Here is a 20,281-nt window from a genome sequence, read left to right as displayed (position 1 = left end):
GCTACCTCTTGTTATGTTTCGTAAAACCACGTTCTCAATTACTAGTCCTACCCTCTGGAATGCGCTTCCATTACATCTGCACCAAATCTGTTCTCATTCTGAATTAAACAGATCTATGGCTCCATCTGATTTTGCAGGCCCTTTTGGCTGTTTATTGCTTTGTTGCTTTTTCCAAATGAGTCCTTGACTCTGTGGAAGTATGTTCTAGACGTATCACCTGTTGGATGCTGTGCCTTTCCTGTTTTACCATTCCCCTTCTTTTATTTTATCCCTCTTTTTTCTTCTTATGGCTGTCCTGTCTGAAATTTGCCATTCTTTTCCTTAAAGGCTCCCCTATAGATTTTGTGAACAGCTGTGATATTTTTTCCCCTGGCAGTATATCAAATAAATGTAACCTGTACTTGCCATATTACGCTGGAAGAAAACAGAGTAGCTGTCCCAGAGGCATCACCAGCAGCAAGGTGGAAGGTGAGGGGGTGTTAAACTGGCTCTTGAACATGTTAATCTGAGTGCCTGAACAGCAAGATTAGATCACAGGGACTAGATAGAAGGTTCCAGAAACCACAGTAACAAAGGCACCACACAGAAATGGCACTATAACTCCTACTGGGTCACAGCCAGTCTTGTCTCAAGCAATTTACTTATTTCCTTCTGCCCAGTCTAGCTGGGATACTTGCTGCAGGATTGCTGTAGCAGGACCACAGACAGCACTTCTGCTTCTCCTTCTCTCCCCATCAGGACTAGCTGCTTAACCATTAGACCAGGCGAGTCACTGGCTCAGAGCACCGGGTGATAAAAGGCACCAAAATATCCAGCTTCTCACATCACTGCCGGGGTCTCACCTGATCTAACTTAAAGTCTTCTCTCCCTCCCTTTTCCACTGTGGTTCTGAACATGTTACCTTGGTTATTGGCATGGCAGAGGGAAGATGCAAAGGCAGGCAAAAGCTGCCTGTTGTTTATGGTGGTGCTGCTGCTGGCAACCAAAGTAAAGTGTCCAGGACCACTGTGGAAGAGAGACTGGACCAGGGGCGTAGGGAGAGATGCTGGACCCGTGCGGGACACCAGAAATGGAAGCAATGTGGTGTGTGTTGGGGTGGGGGGGCAGGGTTGCCAAAGCAATTAGACTCAGGGTGTCATAATTCCATGAGCTGGCCCTGTTCCCCATCTTTAATTGAACTCAAGCGTTTGGGCAGCTCTCCAGCTTCTGACTGGTAAAATCCCCTTCTGTGCTCCAAATGACACTTAGTATCATGTGGTCAGAGGCATAGTGAAGTCTTATGAGGAAAAGATATGCTGAGGTAGCCATAAAAAGAAGAGCTGCAGGTGTAGAAAAGCCACAATTGCTGAACCTTCTAGACAGGCACAGAGACATGGGGTGATCCCCACAAAGAGAAAGACCAGCAGAGCACTGCATAAGCACCTGGGAGAAACTCCACATGACACAGCGATTTGAAAACTGGCAAAGCTCAAAAAGCCTTGGGATGGATGTATAACACTATTTTATCTACAAGTACAAACAGATTCTGAAACACACTAAAAAAATGTACAGTTTGCCAAACTATGGGATTTCCGGATGTATAACACTATTTTATCTACAAGTACAAATAGATTCTGAAACACACTAAAAAAATGTACAGTTTGCCAAACTATGGGATTTCCAAGAAAAATGCAGTCTCAGCTCCATTCCCAGATTTATGTTAGGTCCATTAGAGTGCCTAGCTTCATGACTGCCTCTCTGAAGGGGTCTAATAGAAAAGAACAGCAACCCAAAAGTGGACTGGAAATTCAGGAGCATCCCAAGCCAGAAATGTGCCCTGTGCGACATGCCCCTTAGTGCTCCCATCACGTCCACTGTGCCTTGGCCAATCAGGGGAGGCAATGGATAGGGGTGCAATTTTGGCACTCTCACTTCCCTTGTGCCCTGTGTGGCTGCACCGCCTGCAGATAGCTCACTATGGCCCTGCTTAAATTACAGGGGAAAGTTTGATAAGCTATGAAGCAGCTGAAAGGATAGAAGTCTGAAGTACCCATTAGGACAACAAGGATGAGACATGCTATGGAAGAAAAATTTGGAGAACAGCAGACTGCTGAGCACAACAGAGCTTCAAAATGAAATGTGTCTTCTTTGCCAGTGAGACGATGAATGCTATGGAGACACTGTTGTTTTGTATACAGGAAATTAAGCTTGAAGTTTTTAGATTTGTAACAACAATATGCTGAAAAATGTTTTTCCTAACTGAATTAATCCCAAGCAGAGCTAGACTCAGGCCATTGTACAGTCATTATGATGATATAATACTTGCCGAGGTAGGAAAAAAGTGGGAGGTTGACCACAGATGCCAAAGACTGGGGAGGTGTATACTTAAAATCAAATGTTTATTAGATAGAAGAGACTCAACACAACGTTGTGTTTTGGCAACTTCTGAGAAGATGATGGTATACAGTATAAGATTATACCACTTGTGTATAGAGATTATTCAATCCTCTGGTACGCTCAAGATTTCCTTCACTGGCAAGTACGTCTGCTTAACCAAGGGTCTTTTTAAAGACCATCATTTCAACCCGCTTTACCAAAGGATTGAATAATCTCTATACACAAACGGTGTAATCTTATACTGTATACCATCATCTTCTCAGAAGTTTGTGCTCATACAGGCTCCTGATGCAGGCCTAGAGGCCGAAACACAACGTTGTGCCGAGTCTCTTCTATCTAATAAACATTTGATTTTAAGTATACACCTTGCCAGTCTTTGGCATCCGTGGTCAACCTCCCACTTTTTTCCTAGTTCTGTGTTCTCCCGTGGGGTGTTTTGAGTTCTCCGTTTTTGGTGTATCTTCTCTGATATAATACTTGTCCACAGAACTCAAAGTTCACTTTGCAAGGATTTGTACAAAGGTTCACAAATGAATTTCAGGTAATATATTTCAAGAGCTATTTGCACAGCTTTCCAGAGCTGGACATGTCTATTAAAATTATTCCACTAGAAAGGTACCACCTACAACACACATTTTTAACATTTATTTCCATAGATCCAAGTGGGCTAACATGGAAACCAACTACTTTATATATGACATCAAAACTCACTAAAATTTTAAATATTAATATTTTTTGGCTCCAGCCATCAAGTAACCAACCAGGTTCATATACCTTATAACACTGCTTTGAACTTCTACTTGATGAAATGCGTAATCAAATAGTAATAAATAAATAATAAATTACTTAATTTTTGCCACAAAATAATAAAGCAGTGTGGAATCCAGTACAAGAAAAGAAAATATTTCATAGCTAATAGAAGGCCAATGGAAAAATCTGCATAGGAGGAATCATGTGGGAGGAAGCCATTTCTATTTCTGAACAATGCAAGCCCTCCTGACCTCTCGGAAATATCTCACAGTGATGAATTTAGTTCCAGGCATCTGAAGGAGGCAACCCATCCAAATGAAGCAAGTCACCATGACCTTTCCTAACCCAAAAAAGACAAATGCTTGTTGTGTTAAGTATTTTTAAACCACAGCTATAAAATTTGGACCATAAAACAATTCATCACTGTTTTCTTATGGCACTGACTGGGAGGTTTACTCCTTCAGTATAGTTCACACAAGCCACTGTCACCCTGATGTATGCACCATAGTTAACAAAGTTGTTTTCCATGCCAGGACATCACAACTATGGATTACCATGTTATAAAAATTTAGTAACACACTTCTTTACCTTCTGATTCCATGATTGTAAGTCTCTACATGGTGTACTTCTAATCTATTTAAAACTGTTCATTACAGAAAATCTTACAATTAGCTCATCTTACCATTTGTGATTTAGATCTTACTCTATTGAAGCGCCTTAAGAAATCCACTTGTGCCTCGCTCCTTTTTGTCTTTCCATGGTCAATAACAGTCTCTCTTCTGGTGTGGTGCCTCATCAATGGAAGCAGGCTCCTTTGCAACCTATTTTGAAACGGGCTTTTTTGGATCCTGCTCTACTGGGCAACTACCATCCTGTGTCCAAACTATGATTTCTTGCAAAGTTGACTGAGAAAACAGCATTTGAGCAACTTAACACTCATGCAGATTGTTCACTAAACTTGTAACCTCGGCAGTCTGGGTATAGACTCAGGCACAGCACAGAAACTGCCCTGCACAGAGTACATGGTCAACTAGATGGAGGCCATGCTGCGCTGGCTGTGTCTTCAGATCCTTCTGCAGCATTTGATCTTGTTAATCATAGTTAACTTCTCTTCTAGCTTCAGGAGATTAGGATTACTGATGATTTCCTATGATTTCCTATTACATTTCTTACCAGACATTCCTTCGTAGTGTCTTCTACTTCTTTTACACATCTTCTTCACTGTGGAGTACTCCAGGGTTCGATGTTTGTATTACTATTATTCAATAAGTTTTTTTTTAGCCTTTTAGCAACTATCATTCAAGATAGTGGAGTTACCTTTTTCATATATACAAGATGACATCCTCCTGCTTATCAATGCGGATCTCTTTTTTCCTGATGTTTCTGATATGTAACAATGTTTGGACAAGGTTTCTCCCTGGCTGCATGATCATCATCTTGTTCTGAACCCCAACAAATTCATTGTTTCTTGGATCACTGGTTAATCTTTCCGTCCTTCCCTTTTACTAGGTACCCCTGTTACACATGTTTAAATATCACGGGGTGCATACTGATTTTCATCTTTCTTTTCTGGCACAGGTGTCTGCCACTATGACGGCATTTTGTGAAGGCATTTTTTTTAGTAAACATAAAATCCAAGCATCACAGAGGGGCATAATCAAATGGGGCGCCCAAGTTTTCCTGAGGGCGTCCTCGCAGGATGTCCTCGCGAAGGGGGGAGGGAAACCCTGGGTATTATCGAAACAAGATGGGTGTCCATCTTTCGTTTTGATAATAAGGTCGGGGATGCACAAATCTCAACATTTAGGTCGACCTTAGAGATGGTCGTCCCCAGTTTTCAGTCATAATGGAAACCGAGGACGCCCATCTCAGAAACGACCAAATCCAAGCCATTTGGTCGTGGGAGGAGACAACATTCGTAGTGCACTGGTCCCCCTGACATGCCAGGACACCAACCGGACACCCTAGGGGGCACTGCAGTGGACTTCAGAAATTGCTCCCAGGTGCATAGCTCCCATACCTTGGGTGCTGAGCCCCTCAAAACCCACTCCCCACAACTGTACAACACTACCATAGCCCTAAGGGGTGAAGGGGGCACCTACATGTGGGTACAGTGGGTTTGTGGTGAGTTTTGAAGGGCTCACATTTACCACCACAAGTGTAACAGGTAGGGGGAGATGGGCCTGGGTCTGCCTGCCTGAAGTGCACTGCACCCACTAAAACTGCTCCAGGGACCTACATACTGCTGTCAGGGAGCTGGGTATGAAATTTGAGGCTGGCAAAAAATATTTAAAAGTTTTTTTTTGAGGGTGGGAGGGGGTTAGTGACCAGTGGGGGAGTAAGGGGAGGTCATCCCCGATTCCCTCCGGTGGTCATCTGGTCAGTTCAGGCACCTTTTTGAGGCTTGATTGCAAGAAAAAAATGGACCAAGTAAAGTCGGCCAAGTGCTCGTCAGGGATACCCTTCTTTTTTCCATTATTGGTCGAGGACGCCCATGTGATAAGCACGCCCCAGTCACGCCTTCACTATGCTTCCGACACACCCCCGTGAATCATCCCCGCGACGGAAAGCAGTTGAGGATGCCCAAAATCGGATTTCGATTATGCCAATTTGGGCGACCCTGGGAGAAGGACACCCATCTTGCGATTTGTGTCAAAAGATGGGCGCCCTTCTCTTTCGAAAATAAGCCTGATAGTTTTCTTGATGACAAATCTCTTCATACTTTATTACATGCTTCAATAACTTCACGGTTAGACTATTGCAATGTTGTTTATTTATTTTTCTGTCTTTCATAAAATCAAACATTTGCAGTCAGTTCAAAATACACTTATCAGGCTTCTTTGCTGTGCCAGCAGATTTGAGTGTGTCTCCTCTCTACTTTACCAGAACCACTGGTTACCAATCAAGTTTCATATTCAGTTTAAAATTCTAACATTAGCTCACAAAGTACTCTACTCAGGAACTCCTCCTCAACTTACTTTGGCTATAATTGTTCATTTCCCAACATTATTCTTTACATAGTTTTCAGTTAGCTATACCAGCAACATCATGGGCTCAACTAGAACACACGTACGTCAGAAGGGGGTGGGCCCAGGAGGAGAGAGACGCGAACGAAGACTGGGCGAAGGCATCAGCTGAGCTGTTCTTCTTGCTCATGCAGCGCCTTCACACAGAGGTGAGAGGCGCTGCACGGGCCCGGTAGGAGGGGGGGAATGGTGGCGACGACCCCAGGAGGGGGCAGAGGGGGCGGGCACAGGGCGGAGGATTCGGGAGGCGGAGCTGTGGGAAGAAAAGTAGAGAGGAAGGGAGGGGGAGCTGGGGCTGCTAAAGCTATGATTTGTGTTTTGATTTTTTATTTATAATGCAGGGGGGAACCGGGGAGCAGCGGCGACCTCGGGCGGGGCAAGGCTATCCATACAGGGCACTCCTGATGAGCGCCTTTGCCCCCTCCCAATCCTTTTTTGATGTTAGTCTCATTTTTATTTTAGGCAGAGGGAAGCAGGGAGCTCACTTTTCTTTTTAAACATGATTTTTATGGTGCAGAGGCCAGCGGGGAGATGACAGCTCAGGCCTTAACGACAGGTCTGAGCTCATGTTAAATTTCAGATGGTAGATGATTCGTTGCAATCGTCGGTATGGTTAGTGCATTCCGAATTGTCCACATTTCAATGGTAGTTTCTCGTTTGCATTCTGTTTTCGTTAGCTGCTAGCTTTGTGGGAAAATGGCCTTTGATGCATGCTACGGTTCATTAAGGGTCAGTAAAGGGTCGTTAAGGTTTAGTGCATCTGGGCCCCAGTTAGGAACTTTAGGACATATACCATGGTCAATTAGCTGCGGGGGGGGGGGGGGGGGGGGGGGGGGGGGGGGGATGGCAGCACTGAATATTGCCGGCACCTGCATAACCCCAGGCTCCTCCCTAACGCTGTCCCTGATGTGTCCACTTTTTCTGGGGATGGTCACAGGTGATATTCAGCAGCTCTGCCTGCTTTAGTGTGCTGAATAGCAGAGGTTAGGCAGTAGTAAGCAATTTAAGAGAGCAGGAGAGTTTCCTGCCTGCTTAAATCACTTTGATTATTGGCCAGCTGGTTAGCATGTGCATCTGTGGCAGGCATGGTTTACATTCCTCCTCCTCCTGTCCCTGGCACAAAGCAGCTTGTAAGTTATATTGCCCATTTTTAAGTCTCTATTGAGCTGAACTGAGCTGAATTTGGATCAGTAATCCAGGGGCAAAAGTTTAAGTAGTGATGTGACAGCACTCTTCAGTTATCCAGTCCCGACAAGATCTATGATAAAGGCACACTCCACTTTTTCAGCTGTTGCTTAGCTTTCTTTCTTTGGTTGGCTCTTCTGTTTTGTCTGTCACTGACTTTAACCTCATGTGTCATGAAGATAACCTGTATCTCAACTGCAAAATGTGCTGTCTTTCTTAAGAGGTACTAATGTACCAAAACATTTCTTTCACTTGGTTTTACCACTTAGCCATTCCTCAAACTTGTTTGAAACTTTTTTTCTGCATGAAAAGGGTAGAAAGTCCCTCAAGCCCCAAAGCTGCTTCACTCTTCCCTCATTATCTACTGCCACCTTTACCCCACGCACATACACAAATATATTACATTTCTACAGTTTCTGATGAAATCATATTTAATAGAGTAATATGAATGCTGGCTCAGCTCACAAAGTTAGATGGAATATAGAATAACTTTTTCATTAGACATCATATTCGTAAGAAGCTTATAAGCCTTTCATCAGCCTAGTGTGACATGAGCTCATTTTGCACTGACACAAATGCATTAAGAGGTGTTCCCTGAAACCAGTTTGCTGACTGGTATTTCTAGACGATTAGGCTATAAACACTCTGTTCCAGTATAATGTGAAATGAGCTGAACAGACTACTAAACTTTAAAATTAGGCAAAGCTGACACCTAGTGTCTGTTGTGAAGAATTACACACAGAAATATGGGGTTGAAATTTAAAAGATTTGTTTGACTAACTTCAGATATACCCAGATAAAAAAAACTGCAGCCCACAGCCACAGACCATATAAATTTGGGAGGGGACAGGTATCTGCTGGGGTTGAAGACAACTTATAACCAGACTGTGCTTACACTCAGTGAAGCCCGGGTAAAATTACATGCTTAAATTGGGCTGCAGAAATGGCTGTCCTAAAATTAAGCAAACATCTTATTTGGTTAACTTTAGGTGAGCATATTTAGCAGCCTGAGTTATCCACATAAGTCAGCTAAATATCTAATTAAAGTAATTTGGATCATGCATCTTCATGAACTATTATCTCCCTACCGAATATCAGTGCTCCTAATTCCACCGATTCCTCACAGACAGAATAGTATAGTTGTCATGTTAGTTCACTCAAACGGAAATAATGGTTATCTATACTTAGAGCAGTGGGCTGTGAACCAGAGCAGCTAGGATTCAAATCCCACTGATGTTCCCTGTTAGGTTGGGAAGACACTTAAATCTCAAGTGCCTCAGGTACCAATTTAAGATTGCAAACTCTCTGGGGACAGGGAAATACCTACTGTGCCTGACTGTAGATCACCTTGAGCTACTACACAGAAAACAGATGTTTTGATATTCTTTGAGGAATTCCTCATTAGAGGTGCAATGACAGACACACATGAAGGCACATTTTAGGCAGTAGTTAAGAGGGCAATCCACCATCTGAGTCAGGATGTGGAGAATTCCCACAGTATTTTGCAAGATGCTCTGCCACACATAGATGTTAGGAAAAACATTTGGAAACTGGGACCCCAGCTATGTCCTCATCCTGCCCCCCCCCCCCCCCAAACACCATCTGATCCTCTTCCCAAACTTTTCAGCCTTTCCAATCCAACCTCTCTTGAACAAGGCAAACTCTCCTGATCCCTTCAACTCATCCCCCTCCTCATCCCAACGTGTCAAACCCTTCTGATCCCATACAGACAAGGGCACATTACTCCCTAATCCCACTCCCTCCCCATAGCTCTTACCAGGGGCCTGGTATCTAGTGGAAAAAACCCAAGCTAAAAGTGGTGCCTGCTTCTGAGTAGACAGCAGAAATCCCCACTAACAGCCAGATGTGGGATAAGGAGCAGTGCCTGCTCCTAACTAAATATCAGAGACCCCCAGTAAGACCCAGGGGTGGGACTGGGAGTTGGAGGGTCCTTGTATGACTGAGGGATCAAAAGTGTTTACTATTCAAGAGGGGAGAAAGGTCTGACCTTCAGGTTTGGACCTGCCCTTCCAGCAGGCACTTATGTGCACCTTGGGGCTGATGTACATGCCAATGTGGATATTTTTTCATATCCATGTACATTCCCTCTCTATGCTGTAACCATGTTCCCTTGCTATTTATATGTCATGAGCTTCCCCACAAGTATAGAGCCCCCTTTCTCATATATTGGGTATTATGATTTTCTTGTACATGTGCTGATAGTGCTAAAGCCTTCTTAAGATCTCATACTGCTGAAAACCAGGGGCATCTGTTGGGTCCTAACTTTAGCTAGGGGAAGCTGCTGTAGGGTTATCGTTTGATGTAAATCTCCAGTTTTTTACAACAATTATTTTCTGCCTGAAACTATTTTAATATGATTTTTCTACATGTTCATATCCTATATAATAATTTGTGCCTCCAATGTTCCATGGCCGGCTGGGTTCGTAACAGCTCCTGACGTCAGCCAGCCTCCAGCGTTCCATTCCCTCTCACTGTCCCGCCCTTGCGTCAAGATGTAATGACATCAGAGGGCAGAACAGTGAGAGGGAAGGGAACGCTGGAGGCAAGCTGACGTCGGGGGATGTTATGAACGGAACGGAACAAAGCCAGCCAGCCAGCCAGCCAGCCAGAGAAAGTTCAGGTACAAAGAAGAACATGAATTGAAGGGCATCGGGAAAGCAGGGAGGGGAGGAGAGGAGAGAATCGCGGCACATAGATGGGAGGGTAGGGAAGAGGAGAATCGCTGGACATGGAGGGGAGGGGATGGGATGGGAGGGAAGAATCGCTGGACATGGAGGGGAGGGCAGGGGAGAGAGAAAAAAAATCGCTTACAAGACAGCCTTCCTAGGGCCCGTTTCATTGTTGAGGAAATGGGCTTGGTTCCACTAGTGTATACATATTTTGGGGATTCTAGTTTTTGGAATCACATATATTAGGTAGCAGGATACCCTGTTGTTTTTATTGGGTGTAATTACCACTTCTTGCAGGTTAGTGCTGCCATGCCTGTTCTGTTCAGGTTTACACTTCCTCCAAACCACTCCCCAGGCCTTTAATCAATGCAAAAATTAATTGAACTTTTGCTTTGTGTGGAAATGCTCTACATTTGGATTTATTTATTTATTTTTCTGCATTTATATCCCACATTTTCCCACCTCTTTGCAGGCTCAATGTGGCTTACAAATACCATAGTGGTGATCGCCATTTCCGGAATAGAATACAGAGTAATAATTTCATACCATTAGGAGATCTTTTGTGTTTACCCCACATCTTTTTGAAATCCAGCATCAAACATATAAATGGCAAGTGACCAACTCACCTGCAAATGCGCAGTAGAGACTTCCCTCTCTGTCCCGCCCTTGTGTCAAGAAGTGATGACGTCAGAGAGCGGAACGGAGAGGGAAACGGAGTCGGACTGTTGGACGCTGCCGCTGGAGCCTGGAAACGAACATCGCGCGCACCAATCTCCACCCTCCCCCCCCATCCCCGCCACCGCTCCCGCCCCCCTCCGTATCGGGCCCCCTGCACTGACCTGACAGCGCCTCTCACCTCCGTGTGGAAGCGCTGCAGGCAGCAGCAGAGCGATCTGCTGCTGCCTGCAGCGCTTTCACACGGAGGTGAGAGGCGCTGTCAGGTCAGTGCAGGGGGCCCGGCACGGAGGGGGGAGGGAGCGGCGGTGAGGAGGGTAGTTGGACATGGGGAGAGAGCAGAGGGGAGAGGGCATGGTTGCTGGACATGGGGTGAGAGCAGGGCAGAGAGGAGGGTTGCTGGACATGGGGGGAGGGCAGGGTTGGTGCACGGGGGAGGCCAAGGGAAAGAGGAGGGTTTGCTGGATATGGGGGGGAGGATCGGTGGATGGGGTGAGGCCAGGGGAGAGAGGAGGGCTGCTGGACATGGGGGGAGGGCAGGGGAGAGAGCAGGGGAGAGAGGATGGTTGCTGGACGGGGGGGGGGGGGGAGGCCAGGAGATACAGGATGGCTGCTGGACATGGGGGGAGGGCAGGGGAGAGAGCAGGGTTGCTGGACATGGATCAGGGGAGGGCAGGGCAGAGAGGAGGGCTGCCGGACATGGGGGAGGGCAGGGGAGAGAGGATGGTTGCTGGAGAGGAGGCCAGGACGGTGGGGGGGGGGGGGGGGGGAGGCCAGGGGATACAGAATGGCTGCTGGACATGGGGGGAGGATAGGGGAGAGAGCAGGGTTGCTGGACATGGATCGGGGGAGGGGAGGGCAGTGGAGAGAGGAGGTTTGCTGCACATGGATGGACGGAGGTGAGAATTATTACATTTTGCAAAACACAAATCCTGCCCATTTTAACGGTCTTAACAGCTAGTTATTTAATATGAAATCAATTATCTCACATTTTGAGCATTTAGTCCCCCCTCTGCATGGTAAATGAGGTGTTCTTGAGCAACTTTTTACTCCTTTTTGTGTTTATCGCTTTAGTCTAGACCAGTGGTTGTCAACCCAATCTTTGGGACACTTCTAGCCAGTCAGGTTTCTAGGATATCCACAATGAATATGCATGAGATAGATCTGCATAGAATGGAGGAAGTGTTTGTGAATTTATCTCATGCATATTCATTGGGGTGTCCTGAAAAGCTGGCTGGGTTGAGTACACCTGGCCTAATGAAGTAATACTCTTTCACTCAAATATGTCAATAGGATTCGTATGTTTCTACATATGGAAATGAAGTAAATAGGTCAATAGCCTGCTTATTTTCGAAGGAGAAGGGCGGCCATCTTCTGACACAAATCGGGAGATGGCCGGCCTTCTCCTAAGGCCGGCCAAATCGGTATAATCGAAAGCCGATTTTGGCTGGCTTTAACTGCTTTCCATCGCAGGGCTGGCCAAAGTTCAAGGGGCGTGTTGGCAGTGTACCGAAGGCGGGACGGGGGCTGGTTAAGAGATGGCCGGCTTTGGCCGATAATGGGAAAAAAGAAGGCCGGCCCTGACGAGCATTTGGCCGACTTTACTTGGTCCCTTTTTGTTCACGACCAAGCCTTGAAAAGGTGCCCAAACTGACCAGATGACCACCGGAGGGAATCAGGGATCACCTCCCCTTACTCCCCCAGTGGTCACCAACCCCCTCCCACCAAAAAAAAAAAAAAATACAAATTTTTTTTTTGCCAGCCTCTAATGTCATACCCAGCTCCATCACAGCACTATGCAGGTCCCTGGAACAGTTTTTAGTGGGTACTGCAGTGCACTTCAGGCAGGCGGACCCAGGCCCATCCCCCTCCTACCTGTTACACTTGTGGTGGTAAATGGGAGCCCTTCAAAACCCACCCGAAACCCACTGTACCCACATCTAGGTGCCCCCCTTTACCCTTTAAGGGCTATGGTAGTGGTGTACAGTTGTGGGGAGTGGGTTTTGGGGGGCTCAGCACACAAGGTAAGGGAGCTATGCACCTGGGAGCAATTTCTGAAGTCCACTGCAGTGCCCCCTAGGGTGCCCCGTTGGTGTCCTGGCATGTGAGGGGGACCAGTGCACTACAAATGCTGGTCCTCCTACGACCAAATGGCTTGGATTTGGCTGGTTTTGAGATGGCCGCCATTAGTTTCCATTATCGGCGAAAACCAATGGCGGCCATCCCTAAAGGCGGCCCAAATGTTGAGATTTGGCCGGCCCCAACCGTATTATTGAAACGAAAGATGGCCGGCCATCTTGTTTTGATAATACGATCGGGGACGCCACTTTACGGAGCCGTCATTAGAGATGGGTGCCCTTATAGATGGGCACCCCCGTTCGATTATGCCCGTCTAGGCTACTTCATTTGTAGAGCTAGAAATTTTCTTCATGTGCTGGTGCCCCAGCATCTATCTTAAAGTTTACCATTCATGTGCAACTTTTAAAAATATTATTAGCCATAGATAGGTACATGTGGCAGCATACCAGCTGGCAAACACTTCCAAGAAGTAGTTATCACTCTATACTAATTAAAGTTTTTAACTGTTACATCACTATTTTTTAAATTATTTGAAACCAGTGGTGTAGCTATGGGTAGGCCTGGGTGGGCACAGGCCCACTCATTTGTGGATCAGGCCCACTCAGTGGCAGCACCACACTGCTCTCTCCCTTCTTTCCTCCGCGGCATCCTGGCATCTGCACTTCTGTCTCTTAACCCCATCCTTCCCCGTTGTACCATACAGGCATCTTCGGTGCCTGCAGCAATTCATTCTCGCTGCTTGCGCCTGCCCTGCGCTTGCTGTGGACTGTCAGACAGGAAACAGGCAATGACATCAATAAGGGTGGAACACGGGCATGTGGCAGATGGAAGCCTGCAGGCAGGCACAAACAGCGAGTGAATCGCTGCAGGCGCACAAGAATGCCTATATGGTACACTGGGGAAGGACGGAATTCAGAGACAGAAACACAGATGCCAGGACGCCACATAGAAGAGGAGGGGAAATGCGTGGTAGGTGAAAAATATCTATATTTTAAAAAATATCTCTGGGAAGATATTTGGGGAGGGAAGTGTGGAAAGGCCCATCCAAGTTACCTCTGGGCCCACCCAAAATACTGTCAGGCTATGCCTCTGTTTGAAACTAATCCATAAAACTCTGGGTAAAGTCATGCCTGGAACAGTGGCAGGAAAAAATCCGCCACAAGACGGAGAACTCAAGACACCCCACGAAAAACAACAATATAAAAAAAAATTGGGAGGACGACCAAGGATACCAAAGACTGAGAAGATGCATAATAATAGAAAAGTTTATTGAAGAATGGAGAACAGTGGCAGAAATGACTCCATACGGAAAGGGATTGGACTGCATCATACAGTGTGTATAACATATGTGGCACTGTAATCAGTACAGACCAATCACATATCGAGAACTGGGAAGGTTGCCAAATTTTTTGATAGATAAATCTGGAACACTTGTTCCCACCATACTAATGGCAACAGCAGTGAGGATAAGTAGGATAATTATATAGCTCCATTCAAAGGAGCCAACTTTTCAGAAGTATTGAAGGTGCTAAGCCCAATGTAAATAACTCTTCCCTGGACACATACAAGGAATTTTCTCAATATTGGGGGTGCTCAAGCACCCACAGCACCTACAGAGTCAGTTCCTATGGCTCCATTTCATTGAGACAAGCTGGCCACTCTTAAGTTTTTCTCACTTTGTGCATAGTAATGTTGTTCCGATTTCCCTAGTAACACAAAGTTCCACCCAAAAATGATGGCAGCACAATGATCCAACAGCAAGCATCTTAAAGCAGCAGCAGAACTATTAGTGTGTAGAATTTCCAAGTTATTCAAGCTCAGCAAGGAGACCTTTGGCCAGTCCTGGCTTTGAAAGCCATGTGCAATTTGTTGTCCCCGATTCTACCCAGTGCTGCAATTACCAGAATAAATCAGGGTAGCTTCTTCAGAAATCCAAGACCAGCTTAAATCTCCCTTCTGCAGAGCTGCCAAGTTTCAAGCAGCTTTTAAAATTGCTGTTCCAGTTAGACTGCCAGGAAATAAATGTTTTGCAGAGTCTTCTGTAAAATACCAGAGGAATTTAGAGTGTCCCAACCTGGAATTTAGAGTGTCCCAACCTGAACATATCAATTCCCATCTCAGCATTCTATGTAAAATAAGTCTTTTTATGTATAAAAAGTTATGCATATTTGAGGAGGAGGAGCTGGAAGCATGGCAGGGGCTGGACCCAAAGGTTCAGAATTCAGTCCTATTTGAACTGAGGAGCTAAAACTACCTGGTCTTCAGGGAAAAAGGTAAAGAGGGCCTGGTGAAAAGGAAAAAACCCAAAAACCTTTCCTACCTATAAAATCTTTGTTTTACCTGGTACTTCTGAGGCAGAATCTGAAGAACAAAGTGGTGAGGATGGCAGTCTAGAAGCACTAAAGGACAGTTTAGTTTTCAGAAGTTTGTTATTGATTAACAGGATTGTGTGTTTATTAATTTGGTGCTGTGATGTCTGTTTTTAAATTGTGTATTTGTTATTTGTAACTACACTGAAGATTTAGTTGTATCCTGTCTGGATACCAACATGAGAGGGTTCATAACTAGTTTAACAAGACAGTACCCAGGTTGGGGTTAGGGTTGTATCTGGAGAACTAAAATCTAAACACTACCTCTAATGCTTGCACTTCTTTAAAACAGCATAGCAAAACAGTTGGCAAACTTCTTTAATACTGTATAACCTCTAATATTTCTCTCATATATTGGCACCAAAGTATTTTTCTATATGTATGACTATGGTTCTGTGAAGTGCATTGCAGAATATTTTAGCTGTAAAGTTCAATATTTCCTTTTGAAGAAAAGGGGAAAAAAGCCTCAGCGGAAAGCCCAACCAACCACCCAAAAACAACGTTGAAAAACAACATGGGCAGAAAGAAATCAACGGGCTGTTTAATCTTCACAGGCTCCAAAAAAAACCCCTTCTAACTCCAAAACTGTAGTGTAAAAATGCTGACTTCACAGAACTGACTTCAAGTGGTTCCCAAAACATGAAAACTACTTAACTTAATTATCAAGTCTCTCTGTCACCTACGAACCTTAATGCAATATAACTCTGTATTTCTCATGCCAGAAATGGCGATCGACATTACGGAACAATGTAAGCCACATTGAGCCTGCAAATAGGTGGGAAAATGTGGGATACAAATGCAACAAATAAATAAATAAAACAGGTAATGTGCAAGTGGTCAGTCCATCACACCGACTTTGGCCAGAGTTTCGCAATGAGCTGTCTCAAGGCATAGAGGACCATTGATATGAGGCACATTTAGCCTTAGTATAATGGGATCACCAAGCCTTATACACATGTATCGGATATTAAGGAATAAAACTTCTTTAATACACCACATAACACAACGACAACATAGCTTTCTTGCAATCTTGCTTCATTATAGCAATCAAACTTTTCTCACCTAGTGAGCACCATTAGTATGTCAATGGAGTGGAGGAGGAGTTTAATGGTTAGAACAATGGGCTGAGAATCAGGGGTGCCCAGTTCAAATCCCCCCACTGAATCCAACTTCTGTTCTTGAGGCAATGGAGGATTAAATGACTTGCCCAGGTACAAACTCATATTGTGAGCTCTCCAGGGCAGGGGCATAGCCAGAACTCACTGTGGGAGTGGGCCAGAGCCCGAGGTGGGGGAGGAGGCACATTTTGGTCTGCCGCAGGCCCCCCTGCCGCCTCGCCACCCTGCCGCAGCAAATTCCTTGGCTGGCGGGGGTCCCCAACACTGCCAGCTGAAGCCTTGGCCAGTGCCGGTCTCCGGCGCAACCGCATTGCCTGCCTTGCTCTGTCTTCCCCTCATGTCCTGTACACTCCTATTAGTAAATTGAACATGCTCAGTTTCACTAAAAGGAGCATGCCTGATGTGAGAGGAAGACACAGCAGGGCAGGCAATGCGGTGGTGCCGGAGACCGGCGCTGGACAAGGCTTCAGCTGGTGGGGGTTGGAAATCCAGCCAGCAAAACCAGGGACCCAGAGAAAATTTGGGGGGGGGGGGGGGGGGGCATGACCCCACGTAGCTACACCACTGCTCCTGGGACAGAAAAATCAGGGCTTCTTTTGAGGGGCAAGCACCTTTTCCATTGTCTGCTAAAATTGACCCATGGTCCTCAAGTTTTAATGAAAGAGCTCAGGCTCTACAAACCAATTCTACCTTGTCATAGATTCTATGACTGGTTACAGGGGGCCTGGCTATTGTGGGGTGGGTTCCTCAGTGATTACCCCACCCCTGAAGGGTGGCCTAGCATTTAAGTACCAGCACCTTTTTTGCTAGAAAAAAAAAGCACTGAGAAAAATACTTACTGTACCTAAATGTTACAGTTCAATAGCTTTCGGGCTTGTAGGTAGTATACAAAAAATTGAGTAAATGAATAAATAAGTCCTAGAGGTGCACATTTCTTCTGATATTTAAATACCAATCCCACTTTACTTTATAATTATATAAAGTAGCAAGAAAGGGAAACGTTAAGGAGTACCTCATGATATCAAAGCCTGGGGTGGAGTCAATATCAAATTCCAGCTAAGCAGCCTCTGCAGTGAAGGGGGCTCAAGGAAGAATAGGGTGTACTTACAATCACTCCCAGATCTTCTTAACTAGAGCCCACTCCCCCTGCTCCCCAACTCTGGAAGCCTTTGAAATTGTTGCTTGGGGATCCTTAAATTTGAACTTGTACCACTATGTAAAGTGTTTCCTGCTTTACAATAAACACTGTGAGTACAAAACACAAATAAAATAGGTTTGACTAGAAACAAAAGAATGAAAAGTAGATCCTTACTTTTTCTACAGCAGGACTCTCGTCACTTGAGACACTGTTTTTTTTGGATTCGCTCTTTGTTCTGGTCAACCTTCTGGACACCTTCTCTCGGAGCTGGGTGGCATAGCCAATGTGTTCATATATGGGGTTTGTGGTCATTTTTGAAATATACTCGGCAGCTTTGGTTTCTATGTACAATGTTATCAGACCATCTGTCACCAAATCATGGATAGATTCAAATCTCTTCCCTCCCACAAAGTGCTTTCCATCATAGAAAAGCCTGTAGTTCAACGTCTGATAGCCAAACCTATTTAGAGAAGAGCAGTAAGGTAAGTATAGCCAGAATGATAGTAGAGTTGATCATCTTTAGATCAGGTATTTATAGTCTTTTATTTAAAATTTTTAAAAAAGTAACAAGTCCAAATCAAACTTTGCAAAGAGGTTTGTAAAAGATTGAATCACAATTTAATTTTGAAGAATTTTTCATCTTACATGGAAAATTCAGAATAATTTTACAACAGGTCGCCTAGGTTGAAAGATCATGTATATGCCTATTTCAAGGCTATTCTATAAAGGTACACAGGTGCCTACCTGTGTGTACCTTTCCAAAATAGCTCACAAAGATAAATTATTTCTTAGATTGTTGGAGATAGTCAGAAGAAATGCCACAAACATAAAAAAAATTTCTGAGAACCATCAGAGGGAGTCAACTCATACTGCTTCACCTATATCGTCACTGGTCCAAATATTTTATAATTTTCATAAATCAGAAATATTCTTCAATATTTATCAATTCAAACCTTCACAATTCAAATAGTAATGGAACCCATCAATGTAAACATAACATCAAGTAACAAAAGCTAGGCAAAAACCTACAACAATATCAGGCTTCTATCATAGAAATGGAAAAAAAAAAAAAAAAGAGAGAGAGAGAGAGACCCAAGAAAGGAAAATAGGAGAATTACTAAAGGCAAAAGAAACTATTTGAACAAAAAGGAAAAAGCCTGGCTACTCCAAATAAACAATTAAAGCCTTTCTCACTATAGGCTCCTTTTACAAAGCCACGGTAGTGATTCCCAGTGCAGCTCATTCAATTCCTATGGGCTTTGACACATTTGCTACGTGGGAATAACTACCATGGCTTTGTAAAAGGAGCCCTATGTGTCTAAGGACAGCCCCAATACCACAGCTTCAGATGTACCACCATCCCCCCCCCCCCCCCCCCCCCCCCATGATAGAGACCCTTTTTTTTTTTTTTTTTTTTAACTGTCCAGAAAAAAATCTGAAATTGCTGGTGCTCAAAGAAAATATAAGTGCAACAAGTCATAATACATTTACAAAGAAATCTAAGGAAAACTTGCATTCCCAGCCTACATGTCTCTTGGGCTATGGCCAGAATTTTCTTCCTTCTCGCTTGTGTAATTTTATATAAATCAGGAAATACCCACAACTTCTGATCTAGAAATAAAGCAGCTCGGAGATGGAAGTACAGTGTAAATAATCTATCCTTGTCTTGCTCAAATACAAACACTACTAATAATGTAGACCTGTTTGTCTCTTCATCCCCACATCATTCAAGGATGGCTGATACATCAAGACTATTTTATTTATTTATTGGTGCTTATACCCCACATTATCCAGAAATAAACAGACCAGTTCAATGTGGCTTACAAATTAACCAGCTCTGGTCCCGCCCTCATTTCCTGTTTCCGCAAGGGCGGGACCAGAGCTGAGAGAGAGAGAAGGGCCGAGCCTGCACGCCTTTTACCGCTCCTGCTGGCCGCCGTAAACCCGACTTGGTAAGTGAAGATGACTTTTAAAATTCGGAGGGAGGGGGCCTGGAACTGGAAGGGAGGGAGGGAGGACGACACCCTCATGCGTCGCGTTCCGTAGCCTTTGCAACTCTGCAGCGTTCCCTTCCAGTGATTGGTCACTGCTGTTTGTGATGAACCCGGAAGTACGTGATGTCAATTCAGGAGATGGATACAGCAGGAGCACGAATGCTTCAAGGCTTCACTTTCACGGAGTCAGCTTCAGAACGTTGGAGGTGCTTTTTATTATATAGGATATTTCTTGGATCTGGGAAGTGCAACAATAAAGATGATCTACTTAGAGCCTAAAGGTCTATGCATTTGTTTCTAAAATAGCGGCAGAAGTGCAACCACATACCTATGCACCTTCTCAGGAGCTAGTGTAAACATACATGGCTGAAGTACACATGTAGGTATGTATTTAGTAACCTATGCGTATATGTTAGGACTCCACTCCTGAACACGGCTGTGCCTGGATTGTGAAAATATATGTGCTGTCTTGTTGGCCAGGAGGAATACTGTAATTGAACCCTAAATCAATGGTCCATAAATATGAAGCAGATGGACATGTTCAACATACAGGTAGGTGTGCACCATATGGCAGAAAACAGTCAGAACCTCTGTATTCTATTGTGAAATATCCCAGGTTTGTGCTGGCACTAACCCCAGACAAGGTGTGTGCTGTCATGTGTGGGTTTCATATTTTTTTAGGAACCTTGCTGCTATAGATGGTTTCCAGCTTTTTAGCACTTTCTCAGTATGGATGAAGAAGGAAAAATTTGCATATTGCATTTGCATAGTAGTCTTAGATTCTTTGTACAATTCAGTGTGATTCAGCATCTTCACCCACAACACTTTCTGCTGTCCTTATATAGTAAAACAAAAGAAGTAGAGGGTTCTCACGGAGTAAA

General features: G+C 44.6%; 1 protein-coding gene across 1 annotated transcript in view; it reads right to left on the bottom strand.

The window, feature by feature from the left end:
* CHN2 (chimerin 2) overlaps window positions 1-20,281 on the bottom strand; it is a 505,884-nt gene that overhangs the window by 218,823 nt on the left and 266,780 nt on the right. Inside the window, exon 6 of the mRNA XM_030202483.1 lies at window positions 17,581-17,866. Coding sequence (XP_030058343.1) covers window positions 17,581-17,866 — 286 coding nt within the window. The remainder of the gene's footprint in view (window positions 1-17,580; window positions 17,867-20,281) is intronic.

This window comes from Microcaecilia unicolor, chromosome 1 (assembly GCF_901765095.1).
Source record: "Microcaecilia unicolor chromosome 1, aMicUni1.1, whole genome shotgun sequence".
Taxonomy (NCBI): Eukaryota; Metazoa; Chordata; class Amphibia; order Gymnophiona; family Siphonopidae; genus Microcaecilia; species Microcaecilia unicolor.
The sequence above is the reverse complement of the archived record's forward strand: the minus strand, read 5'-3'. Positions and strand labels throughout refer to the sequence as shown.